The 18132-nt window shown below is 40.0% G+C and overlaps 1 protein-coding gene across 5 annotated transcripts in view; it reads right to left on the bottom strand.

The window, feature by feature from the left end:
• Positions 1-18132, bottom strand: part of INPP4B (inositol polyphosphate-4-phosphatase type II B) — a 469700-nt gene that overhangs the window by 36562 nt on the left and 415006 nt on the right. For all 5 annotated transcript variants that reach the window (XM_075288123.1, XM_075288124.1, XM_075288134.1 and 2 more), the window contains 4 exons: positions 15444-15561; positions 12988-13128; positions 10666-10763; positions 2846-2958 (listed from right to left, as the gene is read on the bottom strand). In XM_075288123.1, coding sequence (XP_075144224.1) covers positions 2846-2958; positions 10666-10763; positions 12988-13128; positions 15444-15561 — 470 coding nt within the window. The remainder of the gene's footprint in view (positions 1-2845; positions 2959-10665; positions 10764-12987; positions 13129-15443; positions 15562-18132) is intronic.

An 18132-nucleotide genomic window follows, 5' to 3' on the forward strand; every position in this document is an offset into this window, starting at 1 on the left:
ATCTTTTTGTTGCAGATATTGTGGGGTGTTTTTTAGCCAAATCCAGGAATGGATTCAGCAGAAGGTTTAAATATTAAACCTGGTTCACATCTGTGTTTGGTATTCTGTTTGGGGAGTCCACTTGGGGACCCTCCCGAACGGAATACTAAAAGCATTAAAAAGCGGTGAGCAATGAAAGCACATGGACCCCATAGACTATACCGGGTCCATGTGTTTTCCATGCGGTGTCCGCATGAGTCATGCGGAGAGAAAAGTAGTCTATGGGGTCAGTGTGTTTTCATTGCTCACCACTTTTTAATGCTTTCTGTATTCCGTTGGGGGGGTCCCTACGCAGACTCCATAAACAGAATACCAAATGAAGATGTGAACCAGGCCTGAGAGTATTAGAGTTCTCATTCCTTTTGTAGTTATTCTTGTCTTTGGCTCATAAAACTGCAGCAAAATCCGCTTCCACAATGTGGGGCCTTAACCTAAAATTGGGGAAGAAACTGCAGCAAAACTCCAACAAAACAATTTCATTTTAGTCTGAGTTTATTCCTCACACATTAGAGTACGGTCTGCCAAACCTGACAATATTGGCACAGAATGAATCTGATGTACAAGGCAGTTAGGACAATTAGTTGTTGGCCAAACAAATGTTTGCTTGACAGTTACAGAAGGAAGCTAGTTACCTTAACCCTTTAAGGATCTAGTCTAGTTTAAGCCCTTAAAAGGTTATATGGGACCATAATACTGATTGCTGGGGTATCTCCACTAGTTACATAGCATAGCATCATAAAATATGCAGAAACTATAGGATTCTGTTATATCTATAGGGAAACTGCCAGCGTTTCCATAGGTATGATTGACGCACCCTGATTTACAAAAATGCAAGCATTTTTGAATTGAAGCATTTCTGCTGTGGATTTTTTCCTGCAATGTGTGGATGGGATTATCCAAAATTTCTTTCATTTTGCAGGTACTTTAAAACGCTGCGGAGATTTGCGGCATTTATGCTACGTGAGACCCTGGCTTTAGGCTAACTCTCTATTGTTCAAATCTGATGTATCACGTTATGCTTGAAAAAAATTGTAATCCTTCGGGTCCGGTCTCAACCCATGCGACCACAATAGTTACGCCACTGACTATACATATAAAACATTAACTGTACTCTCAATATACCTTTTAACAAAACTTTAATGTGAAAAACAAAACAAAACACAATTTAAGGCTATGTTAACATCTGCATCATGGTTTGTGTTATAAATATAGATCACCACATAGTGTTGGCTTACAGTGGGGTCAGCTGAGTTTTATCTAAACATTTTTTCTAATGATTTTGCTGCACTTGTATTAGTATATCTGTCCCACTATGTCTATTTTATTTTAGTAGAACTTTTTAAGCTCCTTAAGGATGCAACAATTGACATTAGCACTAGTGACTTTTTCAATTTATATTTTTCCCAAATGATTTCTGCAGTTCATTATGACTTGGAAAAGCTAGAAATATTGGCATTTGTTTGGCTTTTTTTTTTTTTTTTAAACACAAAAACACCCGTTTACAAACTAGTGTTGGGAGCCTGAGGGCTTCATTGTTGCATGAGAAGCTTCAATTTCTTCTAGGTATATGATTTTTTAATCACTTTTTATTCTCTATTTCCAGGGAGGTGAGGTGAAATGTATACAATTGTCGCAGTGCAGGTTTTAAAACATGACATTACATAGTTACATAGTAGATGAGGTTGGATAAAGACATCAGTTCATCAAGTCCAACCTATAAACCTACAATCCCTACAGTGTTGATCCAGGGGAAGGCATAAAAACCCCATGAGGCTCATGCCAATTGCCCCATTTCAGGGAAAAAATTCCTTTGTAACTCCAATCTGGCAGTCAGTATGAAAAACCCTGGATCAGCGTGTCCTTAACTTTATGGAATAAAATTATATCTCAATAATTTGGATATTGTTTGGGATTGTTATATTTATACAGAAAATGAGAAAAGGTTTATTTTTATACTTTTAAAACCGTTTTCTGACTTTACTTTTTAATATTTTAATCCCACATAAGAAGAGAACTTGAGCTTGCAATCTATGCTATAGTTATGTATTGCGGTATACTGTACATTAGTATGTTGTACATTTTACTAGAAGCCTGTAATGGTCCGGTGAACAAATAGTCACCCATACATGGCAACCTGGAAGAAGCTCTTAGGACTTTAGTCTGTTATGGCACCCCACAATAGCTGAAGAGGGAGAAGGGGAAACAGTATTGATAATGGCATTTAAGGGGTTAAAGTGCCAGAATCAGACTGATCTCTGACAGTGAGAACCCAGCAGCGATGTAGAAGGCCCTAAATCTGTGCTTGCTGCATCTCCATGCCATACTAATATGGCAACTAAGCATGAACTATACACACTACGTAATAGTAATAGTACACCTCTGAGCGTAAAGGCGTAAAAGGTCACTTCATACTGCACTTGAGGAATTCTTTCAACCTAAATGTCTGAAGATTCTCCTGATATACAGTAAGCATCTAACATACTGAGAGTTCCATTAGTTGGATGTATGCATTCTGCATTCTTATTACCGCTGCAGTACCTGGATATCCTGCCCTTCTACTGAACCAAGTTCATAATACTATTCAATATGTAGGGTTGGGGCCCTCAGGTTTCTTGTAATGATACAGTTTTAATTCTAACAGTGACAGTAAAATATTTTTGTATGATTGAAAACATTGTGGCAAAATTGCAAAAAAATCCAAACCTTTCATTTGAGCAGAGTTTCCTTGTCTCCAGGGATTAAAAAGAAGAGGGATGGTCCCCAATAACCATGTAAACCCTGACACACCTATTTAACCCAAACTTACTGTAGCCGCCATCCACATGATTTCTACATTCTTCCTTTTTTTGGCATGAGTGTTTTGGTGAAGGTTTTCAATGAGCTCCTTTAGATCACTTTGTTCCTGGAACAACTGTGGACCTAAAAATAATAAATGGAGATATAAGCCACAAGTTTAGTGTCCGCGACTCTGAATAGTAGGCCACCATCACTTTCATGAGAGCTACTTAAATGTTACCACAAACTGTAATACAACTCTACGTCAGAAATCACATTTGTAGAAAAAGTTGTAATGCCAGTCTTATGTCGATAGGCCCATAGCTAATTTGTCAGGACATGAGCCCAGTAGGAGGAATATGGTAAGACTGGCATTTTATATACCAGTATGAATCTAATGTATGCTGGCATACAATGGATCTAATTTATTAAGGGGTGCATGGCTTCTAATAAATTTGGTACATTTTCACCTGTGTGCCAGAGAAGCAAATCTATACAAGTTATAAGCTGGAGTAGATTTGTGCTAAAATTTATGTTTTTTTCTGATATAATAAAAATGGAGGAGCATCTTAAATACCATTCCACTGAATGGCTCACTATGAAATGTATGAACATGCCAAGTCAGAAATAGATGGAGCACACCAGTTCTCCATTCTGGCTTACAGCGTGGTATTCCTGAATGAGAAACCACTCTCTTAGAGGTTACCTCTATGAAGCTATATGCAATACAGCAAGCGAGACAACTACTTTAGGCATTGGGCCCATGTTCCGGGAAAAACCATGGCAGAAAACATCACATTTTCTCCCGCAGCATTTTTCACAGAAAGGCTTCTGCTTCTTTATACCTATACGGAAACCATCAGCATTATAATTGACATGACATGTGGCCCAAAGTCACAACTTTTTTGATCTAAACAAAAATTGTTAAAAATGCCAACAAAAGTGCCAAGAAAAAGTAGCAAAACACATTGTGAAACCCCCCCAATACTTCCAAGCTCTGTATTACACTCACTTTCTAATCTCTCTCTGCTTGAAAGAAATGTGTTAAATAGAACACAATTCATACAATGCTGCTTTCTGAAATTATATTTTATGAGCTGTCATAAATTAATGTTCTTTTTCCAAAATGTTTCCAAAGAGGCAAAAGCTTTTTACAAACCATCCACTTCATATTGAAATGCGATCCTGTATTTCTGTACCAGACTGTCACAACACTTCATTTTTACTGATCATCACCTGACCCCTCAATGGGAAATACAGATCGTTCATGTATTTTCAGCTATTATCATAATAAAATTATTTCCTCAATATACATGAATATTATGTATGAATTTAATGTCAGCTGTCATTCATTCTATGATTAATCACTATATGCACAGGCACCGCTAAGTTGTTGAAGGTTAGTACTTGCACAGTACAACCGGTTTTGGAGATTGCAGGATGTCCGCTGCACATATTTTTCCGCAATGTGTGGATGGGTTTCGCTAGAATCCCATCCATTTTGTAGGGACTATAAAACGATGCGTTTTTTTTTTTTCCCACTGTGTTTCCACCCTGTGCGGCCCGACCTTAAGCTGTTTAAGGAGTTGTATACAGTCCCTGACAAAAGTTCTGTCGCTTATCCATGTTGTGGAATCAAAAGCTTACAAACTGACTTTAAATTCATCCATTGGTTTTAGAAATGACTCATATGAAAGCTGAAACCCTCCCAAATGGTTTTTTTTTTGTTAATAAAATAAATTGGCTTCACTGCTGAAATATTGATCATTAATGAACACAGAAAGGTCAGATTTTGGCAAGACAAAAGTTTTGTCGCCCACATAAAGTAAAGTGTAAATCAAACCAATAATTCAGTTCAAATACAAAGGTATGTTTCATAACATTGGTGAATGAAGTTGTAATGCTATTAGAGCCATATTTAATATTTTGTGTGACTTACATGAACTCGAAGGACAGCATCCATGCGTTTCGACAATGATTCATACAATTTATTGATGAAGTCATCAGTAATAGCAAAGAATGCCATCTTACATGCCTAACAGAGTTGTCTTCCAAGCTTCCTCTTTCATCTTACCCCAAACATGCTTAATGATGTTCATGTCTGGCGACTGGGCTGGCCAGTCCTGGAGCACTTTCATCTTCTTTGCCTTGAGGAACTTTAATGTAGAGATGGATGTATGAGATGGAGCACCATCCTGCGGCACAATTTGACCTCTTTTCTGATTGGGAATGTAAGAGGAAGCTAATACTTGTTGATATTTTAGGCTATTGATATTGCCTTCCACCTTGCAAATGTTTCGCATACCCCCATATTTAATGTAACTCAAGACCATGATCTTACACCAAGAAAACAGTTAAGTTTGGTGGTGGAATCTTGGATCCATATGGGCTCCAGTAGGTCTCCTGCAGTGTTTGCGATGGCTGTGGTGTAATTCAACTGAAGATTCATCTGAGAAATCCACCTTCTGCCACTTTTCCAGCGTCCATCCGTTTAGTAGGCTGTGAGCCTTTAATTGTCTTTTGTTTAGTCATGGCTTCTGGGCACTAATTCGACCATGGAGGACATTTCGAGGCAGAATCCTACAAACTGTTCTAGTTGACACAGGGACTTGCGGTGACCAAGCCTGTTGGAGCTCTGCTGCAGTGGAAGAGGGGCTGGTTTTGATTTTCTAACCAACAAACGTTCCTCCTGAGCAGTTGTCTTGCGGGGTCTGTCGGACCTGGGCTTGTCAAAAACATCTCCAGTCTGTTCAAATCTTTTTTTTTTTAATTCTTTGTACTTGACGCTGAGACACATTAAAGGTGCCAGCCACCTCTGCAGTGGATCTGGTCTTCAGCTTCTTGATAATCAAGGCTTTGGTCGCAAGGTTGATTTTTGGCATGTTGTCAGAGGTGAAGTTGCAGTTCAAGTGAAGGTTTGGGGTGCTGGAGTTCTTCTTATACACACCCACTAATTAACCGATCAATTAGTGTGCACCGGCGAGGCTGTACACTAGGATTGGGGGCATCACATGACAAGGTGACAAAACTTTTCTCTTGCCAAAATCTGACCTTTCTGTGTTAATTAAATGATCAATATTTCACCAGTGAAGCCAATTTATTTTCTTAAGAAAAAACACATTTGGGAGGGTTTCAGCTTTCACTTGAGTCATTTCTTAAACCTATAGATGAATTTAAAGTCAGGTTATAAGCTTTTGATTCCACAAAATGGATAAGCGACAGAACTTTTGTCAGGGACTGTACTTTCAGCTACTGTTTTCATTTCTACCACACAATAAATCTCTCTGTATACTAAAGGAGTGCACATTTCTACTTTCTAAAGTGCTACTTCATTTGCTTCATTCCCTATCACAGCACTTCCTTATTAAGTACTGGGATATTATCACATTGAGCTGTGGGAAATCATAAAGAGCGCAGGTCAGCGAAAGCACTTTTTTATCTATACACCCCTTATCTGATGTCTAGCACACTGAATTTCTTTCATGCACAGTATATTGCCCTCATTTCCCTGCAGCTCAGCCTCTTCTCTGCTTTTCAGATTTTCTTTCTTAGGGCGGGTTCACATCTGTGCCCTGTGTCCGGTTTAGCCAATCCAGGTTTCCATCCCCTGTCCAGTTTCTCGGGGCAGAAGACGGAAACCCGCTGGATTGGAGACTGGGCACAGATGTGAACCCGCCCTTAGTGTTCTTTTATCAACCCCATAATGTTTCAGCGCTACGTCACATGACAGCTAGAGTCAGTACCAGTTGTGCCTGATGAGGGAACCACTTACCATGTGTTATCTAAAATACTGGTCTCTTCTTATGTTGTAGAAATCTTTGGGCCTCCAAGGCCTTGTACCAATGGCTACCTCTGCACTTCTATAGCTCTGCTCCTGTCCTTCAATGCAACTATGTGACTGGGGCCTGTCTCATCATCAGCAGTGACTATCTTAGTAGTTCCTAGTTTTTCCTGTGTAGAATTTGTGTGAGACAGTCCATGCAGTTTAATCAAATATGAAGTATAAGTACTTGGAATGGTGACCCTGTGAGAGAACAGAAGTTTGTGCCACCTCAAGGGGGTCACCTGATATCACATGACCAAACTGAAGACAAGGACTTCATGAATTTTCAGGTGCAGAAGAATAACAAAAAGTAATATTTCCTGAATTATGTGTGAAATGCTTACAGTTGCCCATTACATCGGTAAGCAGATGTTAGGCTGCCGTTTATAAAGTCCATGGATAAAACCTTGTATGAAACATATTTTCTTAAATTGTTCAAGGTTATGGTAATGCTGTTGGCTGCATTTATAACTGCCTGGCAGTGCTCCATTACATGCAGTTTTGTGCCAGTGGGAACAATGGCTGAGAATTCCTCAACGGGAGATGGAAATGTGATTAATAATGTGATTAATAATGATGGTACTAAAGACAGCAGTCAGGATATATCATTTTTGCACTTAGACAGGTAACCTGCCCTGATGATTTATTATCTGTTGGCATTGTTTTTAACTAAAGCGCCCTGTACTTTGAACAGCGTGACTGTTTTTCTGCTATTCATGTTGAATATTATGCATTTTTATCCAGATTTCTAATAGCTATCTCTTTTGTGAAGCCGCATTTCCCAAGGTAAGCATTCAGAAAAAGATAATATATTTCAATTGGAGGTACCATATGTGAGTTACTTTAAGTTTACAAAATATATAAAATTCCTGGGTCAGCACAAAAAGTTCAAACTTTCTTAGCCAGATATAACCACTTAAACTACATAATACCCCGATAAGAAACTTGTTGGCAGCCCACTGACTCTATACTCTCATATGGCTTAGGGACTTGGCCATAATGGAGCTAATGTAACCTGAGCAATGCTTTAGTGTCAACTTTCTATAGGTTGAAAATGTGGATGAAAAACCTCTGTACTTCTGTTTTGTTATAGGAAAAGAAATGACAGGGATAATGGTTATTCACTGTTGAACAAAAGTATGAAAATTGGTAGCTGTCTAAGGCTGTGTTCACACTGAGTAACGCTGGCGTTTTTTGTGCTTATTTTTGCACATAGCGCCGCGTTAACGCCGCGCTATTTTGCGGTGGCGTTGCCCGGCGTTAACGCAGCGTAACGTGCAAAAATAAGCACAAAAAACGCCAGCGTTACTCAGTGTGAATACAGCCTAAGGGGGCGTTCACACTAGCGTCATTGTCCGACAGCTAGTGTCTGATGCTAATGTCCGTGCAAAATCTTGCGTGGACATTAGCATCGGACACTAGCTGTGTCCGTTATATTTTGCATTGTTTTAAATGGGACACATATAGTGTCCTTTAGTGTCCGTGCCTGTCCTTAAAGGGGTTGGCCACTTTCAGACCAATATTGACAAACAAATGTACAATAAAAAGATATACAATTTTCCAATATACTTTCTGTATCAATTCATCCCGGTTTTCTATATTTCGGCTTGCTGTCATTCATTCTGTTACTTCTAGAGGATAAAACTCTGACCATGGTCATGTGATTTATGGTCCATGGTCATGTGATGAGCACACAGGTGCACAGCTAATTACTAGGCAGATGTCTGATTACTGTGCTGTGACTCTAACGAACGGCAGCTGTGTGTTCATCACATGACCATGGACCATGACTCACCTCTCCTGGGCACCTGGCAATTCCCAGCTTTTCCATAAGGCATCTGCAGGTCTACATCATGACTTCAGAGTTGCCCATGTGACCACTGAGGCTCAATCACAAGCCCCAATGGTGACCCACGGGTCAAAAGAGGATGCTGGAGACAGTAAGGATGCTCAGAATAGGTGAGGCAAGGTGAGTATAAGTGTTTTGTCTATTTTTTTACTATGTGGGGCCACAATGGGGAGCATTATAATGTGAGGGGTTCCAGAGACTATAAGATACATGATGGTAAGTAATATGAAAAAAAACAAAAAAACTTTTTAAGTCTTCAGTAGGTGATAACTTTTTTAATGGCTAACTCATAATGATGACAGAATATGACGTTTCGAAGCTTCCTCTGAGCTTCTTCTTCAGATATAACTAAAAACACTTTCTAGAGGCTGCATATTTATGTACAACTGGACACAGGGCTAGAATTACAGGAGGGAGGGGGGAAGAGGCTTATTACTATATACTTATAACAACAAACAATCAATTGCCAGATCCCAGGTTATCAGGTTTACCATGATGGTAAGTAGTCAAGAGGCCACAGGAACCAATATCGTAGCCCTGATCAAACCCTTTATATGTTACTCAGCAGAATTGATATGAAATGGTGAATACATGTAAAAATAAAAGGATAGAACTAGCAAGAATATTTTTTTGTATTAAAGTAAGAAGGAGAATACAGTCACTGAATTGACTTGTCAATAGTTTTGACATTTTTCTCCAGTAAAATGGTTGCATTGTGAAGATTTGGACAGTGGTAAGTTGGTTAACCAGAGTTTACAAAGCTGTCATATTTGTGGCATTGGAAGTCAGCAAACTTGACACCTCTGAATGGAAAATCTCCAGCTGACGTACAAATCACTGCTTTTGCTTCTTATCCACCACAATCTTTCATTTGCAACCTAGTGCAAAGGGATTCATGGCGAGCCACTTTAATGGAAATGTTTAAGTTCTTCAGAAGTGTGCATGCTCGTACTGTGATAAAGAACCACTTAAGATGAAACCATCAGAGCTTATGGAGGCATTAATAAATTATGAGAAAAAGACTGTGCTACAAGTAGAATATTTTCGGGCTTCAGGTTTTGTCAGTATAGACAAAACAAAAGGCTTTGTCATAGATGATACAGAAAGGAACAGAATGGTATCAGTGCATTCAGCATCCTGCAGATCTCCTGCAGAGATGGTCTATATGCATGCTACATATGGATGATCATATGTATTTTATACAGTACTTTCCTGTCACTCTTACACTTAAGAAATCTACTGTCACCACAAAAATATAAAACAATAAGTAAAGTGTTTGGAGTATTGGTGAATTCCTAAACCTATAGACTTTCATAAAACATCTGCTGACAAAAAAAAAACTAACAAAAAAACCCAAACTCATACAAACCAACAATACAGATAAATAAGCCATGGAAAATCTGCATAAATCTCCCAATTGTTTGCCCGGGTCCTCTGGCTTCCTCTAGTAAACCATACTGATAGGTTAATTTGATACAGTATCTAAATGGAACAAAATGGGTCAAGGGCTATTGTAAATAAAGGGAACTTGTGTACAGCACTAAGGAATATGTTGGTGCTATATTAAAATGAAGAATAAGGCCACCGTTTTTTTCTAAAATTTTAATAAGTGAAAATATAATCACTGACAAGCAGCCCCCCATGGATAAACATGGTAGGATGACACCTATGGGAGCCCTTTATTCTGCTGACTGTTACAGGTCTGATCCCGCTGAATATTCATGTTCCCATATCGCTCAAAAATCCCCTGAACATAGACTAGTACGTGAGAAAAGGGGTCAGGGGGCAATGTCTATGAGAGTGTTACTGGAGCACTACTGTGGTTTACGTAAAAGCAATCCAAATACTGCGCAATAGATAATAGCATGTAAGGCTGTCTGCACATATTTGTCTTTTCATATGGTACTGTATAAAGAAAGAGCGAGAAATCATTTGTATTTATAGGACAAAGCAGAGTGTTTACAGGCAGGATGTTATATGTGCTATAGCGTTCACATATTCATTTCCCTGACACCAGCAGATTACATCTCGCACGCTGTGTGTGTTTCTATTCTCTGATTAATACAAAGTCACAGTAGGCTCCTGTGCAAATGCAAAGTAGATCAAAGCCTCATTCGCATTAAACCATAAAAATAAAATAATTACATCCACCATGCTTCTAGGCAGGAACTATACTTACAGTCTGGAGATGTTTTATCTGTGCACAGTCTGTAATACTCTTCCAAGTGCTCCACGTTCTCTTGGTTTATACTTTCTTGCAACGACGTGTCACCGAACCTGCGAAAGAGAAAATTAATTAAGAAACCTTCACGGGGAGTATCGATAAAACAATTCTCATGATAAGTGCAAGCCGGGACTATGACAAATGAATCTAATCATGCAGGTAAATGTGTGAGGCCGACTTCAAGTACACAAGTGTTACAACTCTGATACGTGCTAATGCTATTTTTTACAGAGAGTCCAATCTAAGCTATTAAAAAGGATGGTCTTATGACAACCGCTTTCTATATGCCCAGTTCATGTATAGAAATATCAGACTTTAGTGCATGAGGCAAAAAAAGAGCCTTTTATTTCAGTCGCAGGCATGTAATACGTCATCTGTATGGCGGCTTTTCCCCAGTGATAACAAAACAGGGCTTCGGTTCACAACCTTTTTAATATGTTTATAGAGAGTGACATTATGTGTCACCTTCATCACTGAATGTGACTTGGAATTGTATGTGACCATGTAATTGGATCTTATGCGGTTCATCATTTTATACCGGTCAATCTCATGCTTGCTTGTCTTTTGGCCACAAGTATAGAAATCTGCCATCGTTTAGGCCTCATGCACATGTCACATGTAATTTCAGTCCATATACCAATCAAAATATACAACAACATGCCTAGTACAGATGGCAAAACTGTTCCTTATTGGGTGCTGTGCTTCACACCTTATTTGTTCCCAATTTTCAAATGTCTAATTAACCATTTCAGTATTGGGACTTTTTTCCCGGTTTGGTTTAAGGTTTATAGGGTTTTATTTTTATGGTTTTTTTTATTGGTTTTTTTTGTAGTACAGGCAAATGTAAACAAAAAAAGGAAAAGAAATGTGTCTGGCTTTCGCAATTTTCATGTTGACAACTAGATCCTCACAACAGGCCATCACATCCTGTTTTGTAGTTTACTCATCATAGCCAGACATGATCTCATTATCCTCAGAGGGCAGTATTACAATTACCAATAAATATGGGGGCAGATAACACAGGATCCACCGTTCACAATAGGTAATCGGGATCATTAATCCTCCTCACTGTGGTTGAGCCGATCTTGACTTTTCAGGATCGATTTTAAAATCCGATTTCCGATCATTTTTCATTCGAACCCGAGCTCGATCCCAATTCCGATCCCAATGCAAGTCAATGGGATTTTTTTTATTAATCGGAGATTGGATTTTAAAAGCAATCCTATTCACTATACAGCATGGAATCTAACAATTGTTAGAATCCACGCTGTGTAGTGAATCACTAAAGTAGCCAGAGGATTTTTTTTTATCCTCTGGCAACTTAGTCCCCCCTGGTGTCCACTTACCTCCAGAGATGGCTGCCTCGCTGCCACTCCACGCTGCTCTTCTCCCTTCGCTGCCACCTCCCTGCCAGGTTAGGAGAGTGTGGACGGGTTAGGAGAGTATGGGCGGGTACTGGGAGGGGAGACGTCATGTCTCCCCGCCCTGTACCCGCCCACACTCTCCTAAGCCACAAGCCCCGCCTACCTAGCGCTTTAAACACTAAGCTGGGAGGCGGGGCAGCGAGGCAAGAAGAAGGAGGGCACCGGCGCAGTCATCTCTAGAGGTAAGTAGCTGCTAGAGATGTTTAGTTTAGCCTCCCATTCGAATGAATGGAGGCAGCCGGCGCGCAGGGGGTTAAGGCTGTGTACCGGCTGCTTCCATTCATTCGTATGGAACTGCAGCGGAGCCTTCACACTGAGTATACAGCATATACTCAGCGTGAAGGCTAAGCAAAGCATTGTGGGAAAAGATCACCGATCTCGATCCCACATAAAAAGATCGTGTTCGGAATTCTGATCGCGATCGTGAAATTTTCTCGATCGCCGATCGGAAACCGATCTTTTCCGAACACGATCGCTCAACCCTACTTCTCACTTTAGAGAAATTTCACTGCATAATGTATGCTGACAGCACTGTCAAACAAAAAATCTAAGATTGCTTATTCCCTGATTCCTGCAAATTTCTGGGACTGCTGATACAGCAGCTCATACATGATAACTGCCCCATAGCTGTGTAAGATCATACAGAAAAACATTGATGATCTTGATGATGTATTTGCTATGAGTCATTTTATGTTGTGTGATTTCAGATGACACAAGTCTTTATGCTACCTTACATAAAAATGTAATCAATTGTCTGCTATGTCATTTGTGATTTATGTCTCTAGTTATCATACTAAATGAGAAAAGACAAATTCAGCCTTACCAGATCATTTACCTTAGAACATTTCCTTACCTTTCTGCAATTGTTTGCTGCTCATTAATTCCAATATTAAATAGCACTGGGTAAACACTCAACAATTTCCCATCTTTTATCTCTTGCGGAAGGAGCTCAAACATTTTGGTTGGAAGTTTGACCTCAACCTCATAGTGCTCCCTAGAAATTAAATGGAAGAATACGATAAAAAATGGATTGCATGCTGGATTTATCATAGCTGATTTTACAGGTACAGTCTCGCCCTGATTTTTGTATACGGAACTAAAGGCAGACTTAAATGAAATAAACATTTTTACTGTATACTGCTGTAATCTAGACCTCAGGAACATATTGTAAAACCAGATACACCATACACCACTACCTTGTTTTATGGTCCAGATGACTAAGCCAATGGAATGTAAAATAACCCTAATATCACTACGCAAACACAGATGTGATAGCCAATTTTTACACTATGATGCCACTGTCATTCAAAGTGAGTATTAGTTTAATAACTGCTACATCTGTATGGTGTCACATGGATATGGAAACTTACTGTATATACCACTAAATAATGGTGAAAGAGCCCTAGGGATACTTTCACTCTGCCAGTGTTTTGGTCAGTATTTCATATTATTATTTGAGCGGAACATGAACAGATGCATAAATGAAAGTCAACCACTGGAATAAGTCATTGCTTTTCATCTCTAGAAATTGAAGACGACAGATGACAGACTGGAGCTAGAGAGTGACAGATCAGCAGCAACCAATATTCTAAAGTATATCCATTACCTAAAGTCTAGTTTCACATAGTAGAGCAAGCATTTTGAGGAACCGTTCAGGATGGCAACATATATTATAGATTCTACATAGCAAGCTGAGTAACTGTATAGGTAGCCTGCGGTACTTATAGCATGTTCCCCTAGTCATAATTTACAATCGGTATCATGAGCTATTTCGTGTGGCATTTAGTAGAATTGTGAAAGCTACTCCGGAGTATATAGGAGTATGCTTACATGTAGAAAATCTGCTGAATACTGTACTCCTAACATTCTGTTCATCTGAATACGATAACGGTATGCAAAAATCTGTACACATGATGCAGAAACAAGATCTGCTGTGTGAACATACTCTTATACTGGATGTGAATTCAAGATACATTACACAATGTAATTACAAACTTACTCGACTTTTGTGTAATGTAAATCTATATGGATGATGGTATTCAATATTATAAGACTGGGGCTACATACAGGGGTGAACCATGGGTTTCTGCCGCCTGAGGCGGACGTCAGAAAGCCGCCCTCCCCTTCCCGGAGGAGGGGGCGGAGCAGAGGGGGCGGAGCTGAGCGGAGGGGTGGGGCTGAGCGGAGGGGGTGGGGCCGAGCGGAGGGGGCGGCGATGAGTGGAGCAAGCGGACCTGCTCTCTGTCTGAGCGTGAGGGGCGGCCACTGGAGCAGCGCTGCTCCAGCGGCCTCCCCAATCAACCGCTCAGTGACGGTGACCTTAAGCCAGTCCAGGAAAGCTTGTCCTGGACTGGCTTAGGTCAGCAAAAATGCCGCCCTCCCGGGGCCCTGGCATAGCGCCGCCTGAAGCGGTCGCTTCAGGTCGCCTCATGGGAGATGCGGCGCTAGCTACATATAAATATTGGCTGCAAACAAAGGTCATGTCTCATTTTGCAACACTGAAAGTAAATAAGTGAATGCAGTCGCATGGTGACCCCACAAAAAGAAAAAAAAAAGTTCAATGCCAAAATCAAACACTATGGACATAAACCAAGCCTTAGGCCAGTTGCAGACAACCATGTGCTTTTCCATGGCCATGAATTAGAAGTACAGGCGGCGCTTGGGGGACAGGCAGATGTCACCCATGTGCCGCCCATGCACTGGCCATGATTCCTCAGCCCCTTTCATTAAGTGAATAGGAGCCACAGGCTGCATAATAGGATAGTACTAGGACCTGTGTGATTCACGGTCATGTGTATGGGCCTATAGAAATGAACGGGTCAGTGTGCTGTCCGCGATAACATGGATAGCACACTGTACTGGGCCACAGTCATCTGCCTTAAAGGAAACCTGCCAGCAGGATCACACTATACCAAATAAAATAACTTTACTTCCATGGCTACTGTGACACTTGTAGTGAAATAAAACAAAATGGACACAAATAAATCAGGCAGAAATACAGAAAAAAATCCTAAAATAACAATTTGGGAATGTGACTCTATGTTTCTTATAGAAGTCTGTTCCTTACTTTATTCATAAATAAAAACGTCAGCTATATAAATGGAATTAATGACCAGAGCCAGACAACATACAATACAAAGATATATCTTGTGCTCAATAGCAGGGAATTGATTGTGGCAATTTCAGCATCACAATGCTCCATAACACTAATTACTTGTGAAATCTTATGCGCTTTGAAAAACAAAATGCTTTCTTAATCTAATTTTCTAGGATGTGAGAAAGCCAATGTCTGGTACAAGCAATTCTTACCGTCTCCCAGTCACAACAGGAAGAAAGTCATCCGATTTCGCTTCAGTTATTTTAAATACTACGTGCCGCAAATCTGAAATGCCAACAGCCATGTCTTCCAGCATTCCCACTTCCTCACCTAGGTGCAACATGGATAACAAAAGTGACAGAAAAGTGCAATTTTTTCTATGGAAACAACAATACAAAAACAACAGCGAGATTTTATTTTCTGTATAATAAACTGTTAACCAGCCAACACTTTGTGGTAGCATCATGTATTAGACACAGTTGTTACCATGACATTACATGAAGCAAATGTACAAAACAATATATTAAAATCACAGCAATTCCTCCCATTCAGAGAGTCTTATCAGGTCCCCAACGCCTCCCACACTAATGAAAGAAGCAAAAACCTTTGAGGTTATGTTCACACAGGGTTTTTTGGACCGGAACCTGAGGTGGAGGCCGCTTCAGGTTTCGATCCAAAAACCGGGTAGCCGCGACTGAAAGCCGGTGCACTGCATCAGCATCCAGCCGCACACTCTGCTCCAGATTAAGCCCAATGAATGGGCCTGATCCGGAGGAGGGAGTGTCTTCAGGCCGAATCGCAAGGCGACTTGCCCTTAAGAATGAGCAAGTCGCTTCTTTTTTCCGAGAGCCAGAAGAAACGGCTCCCAGAAAAAAGACCCGAGCGGCTCCCATTGATTTCAATGGGAGATGTCTTTTTGGTCAGGATTTTGAGGCGGATACGGCCTCAAAACCCTGACCAAAAAACTCTGTGTAAACTTACCCTAATAGTAACAGAAACAAAGATGTCGCCTGTATAACCCAAACTTCTACAATTGATTGAACTGCTGCAGTGTGATATGCTATCACAGAAGACAGCGAAAACCAAGTCATGGCATTTCATTGGTTGTTGTGTTTTTTCTGTGATAAGATACCACGCTGCTTAACTTAATTTTAGAAATTTGGGTTAACTATGCAACATCTGTATCTTTGTGGACACAAACTCATGAAGCAAAACAGAGATGATTATCTTTTTATGGCTATACATATTACCCAGCATGGCCAGTAAGGGTGGGGCCTGATCTGTCAGATTTGTCTACAGAGAGCTGTGTATAAAGTCCCAGCAAAGGGAACCCCACAATGCAGAAAAAATGCGATTTCCAAAACTGTTGTGGTTTTGGGCATCACAGCATGTCAATCATACGTAAGGAAACGCCAGCGGTTTCACCATAGGTATCATTGAAGCAGAAAGACTGCAGAGGAGATCTCTGCAGACTTTCCGGCGCAGTGTTTCCCACAGCACTTGATCACTGCTGCCCGCTAGGTGGGGGGTTAGCCTAAAGGAGCTGTTTGAGCCTTCTTTTTAAAGCTTATAGGTGCTGTACATAAGGTCAGTCATATAATAAAAATTTACTCATCGTCTTGGTCCTCCATTTACCTGCTCTGTACAGGTTCCCTGTCTGACATCAGCAATGACATCCTGTTTGTAGGAGATGACTTTCAACTTTCTATGCAGCAGTTCATACTGCAGATACAAATTACATTCCAGACTGTATTTTTAACTAGTGATATCTCTAGTTCTTTTATAGCTAGTACTGCAAACTTGGCAGCATATTAAAGCTTTCTTGTGATACCAGAATCATTTTTCTAGGTGGTATAAAACTGGAAATATGGCCATTTGATGTGACCATCCTCCCTTAGGTAAATGCTTCGGCTCTACATGCTGCATTGAGTACAGGACAAACTCTCCCTGCCAATGCATAGTTAGACCATTGATATTGTAACAGCCTGTTTTCTATTAAAAGGAAGTTAGATAGGTTAATTAATTATATTACAAAAATGTCTGCCACCCTGAGACAAGAGAAAAAATAAAAATAAAATGGGAGTTACACTTTAATCATTTAGCCATCCAAATTTTCATTCATAGTCAACATTTTTGGAATTGTGCTTAGATCAGATTACATGACAAGATATATCATGTGAACTCTTTATAGTACTATACTGCAGTTTTGCCACTTCACAGGGTAACGTTTTATCTCACACTGTAAATGGTATTTAAAATGATTTAAAAAGCCCAGAATGTAAGATACGGTCCAGCCGCGTGTTAATCATCGATGCTCGCAACCATCATTCATTTAATATGCTCTGCATGTAAAGAGGGAAAGTGCACAACACTGAGCTGGTTGGACACGTTTCAGCTGACTGATTTACAGCTCACTTTAGGCTGCCGAGGTTGATGACTGATTTTCATAGCTGCTGGTTGAGTGGGTAAATCACAGCTGCAATAGCTTTAAGCAGGTATAAGAATCTAGCAAATTATGCATCCTTGTTCTTTAAGTGGCTGTGCATGGTTTCTGAAGCAAGAGAGTCATAATAATTATTCCAGGAAAGAAATTACTCAGTATGTTGTGAGCAGTTAAGAGATTATCACTTACTGATTACCAAAACCAACAGGGAAGAATTGTCATTTTGCATGGTTAATTAAGTTGGGCTCAGAGTCAAAAGCAATAGATTTCTTCATAACTAATGCAAATAACTTCTATTTTAAGGAGGTGTTATGTTAATGGTGTTCTATCTTATCACCGACAATGTGCTATAATGGGGAAGTTCATGTCTGCTGAAATATTTCTGGTCTTGGTACAGTATGTACGGTAGTCATTAAAATATGTCTTCACTTTTTGATCTGCCATCTGTCAGAATATGG

The sequence above is a fragment of the Leptodactylus fuscus genome, chromosome 1, assembly GCF_031893055.1.
Source record: "Leptodactylus fuscus isolate aLepFus1 chromosome 1, aLepFus1.hap2, whole genome shotgun sequence".
NCBI classification, from domain to species: Eukaryota; Metazoa; Chordata; class Amphibia; order Anura; family Leptodactylidae; genus Leptodactylus; species Leptodactylus fuscus.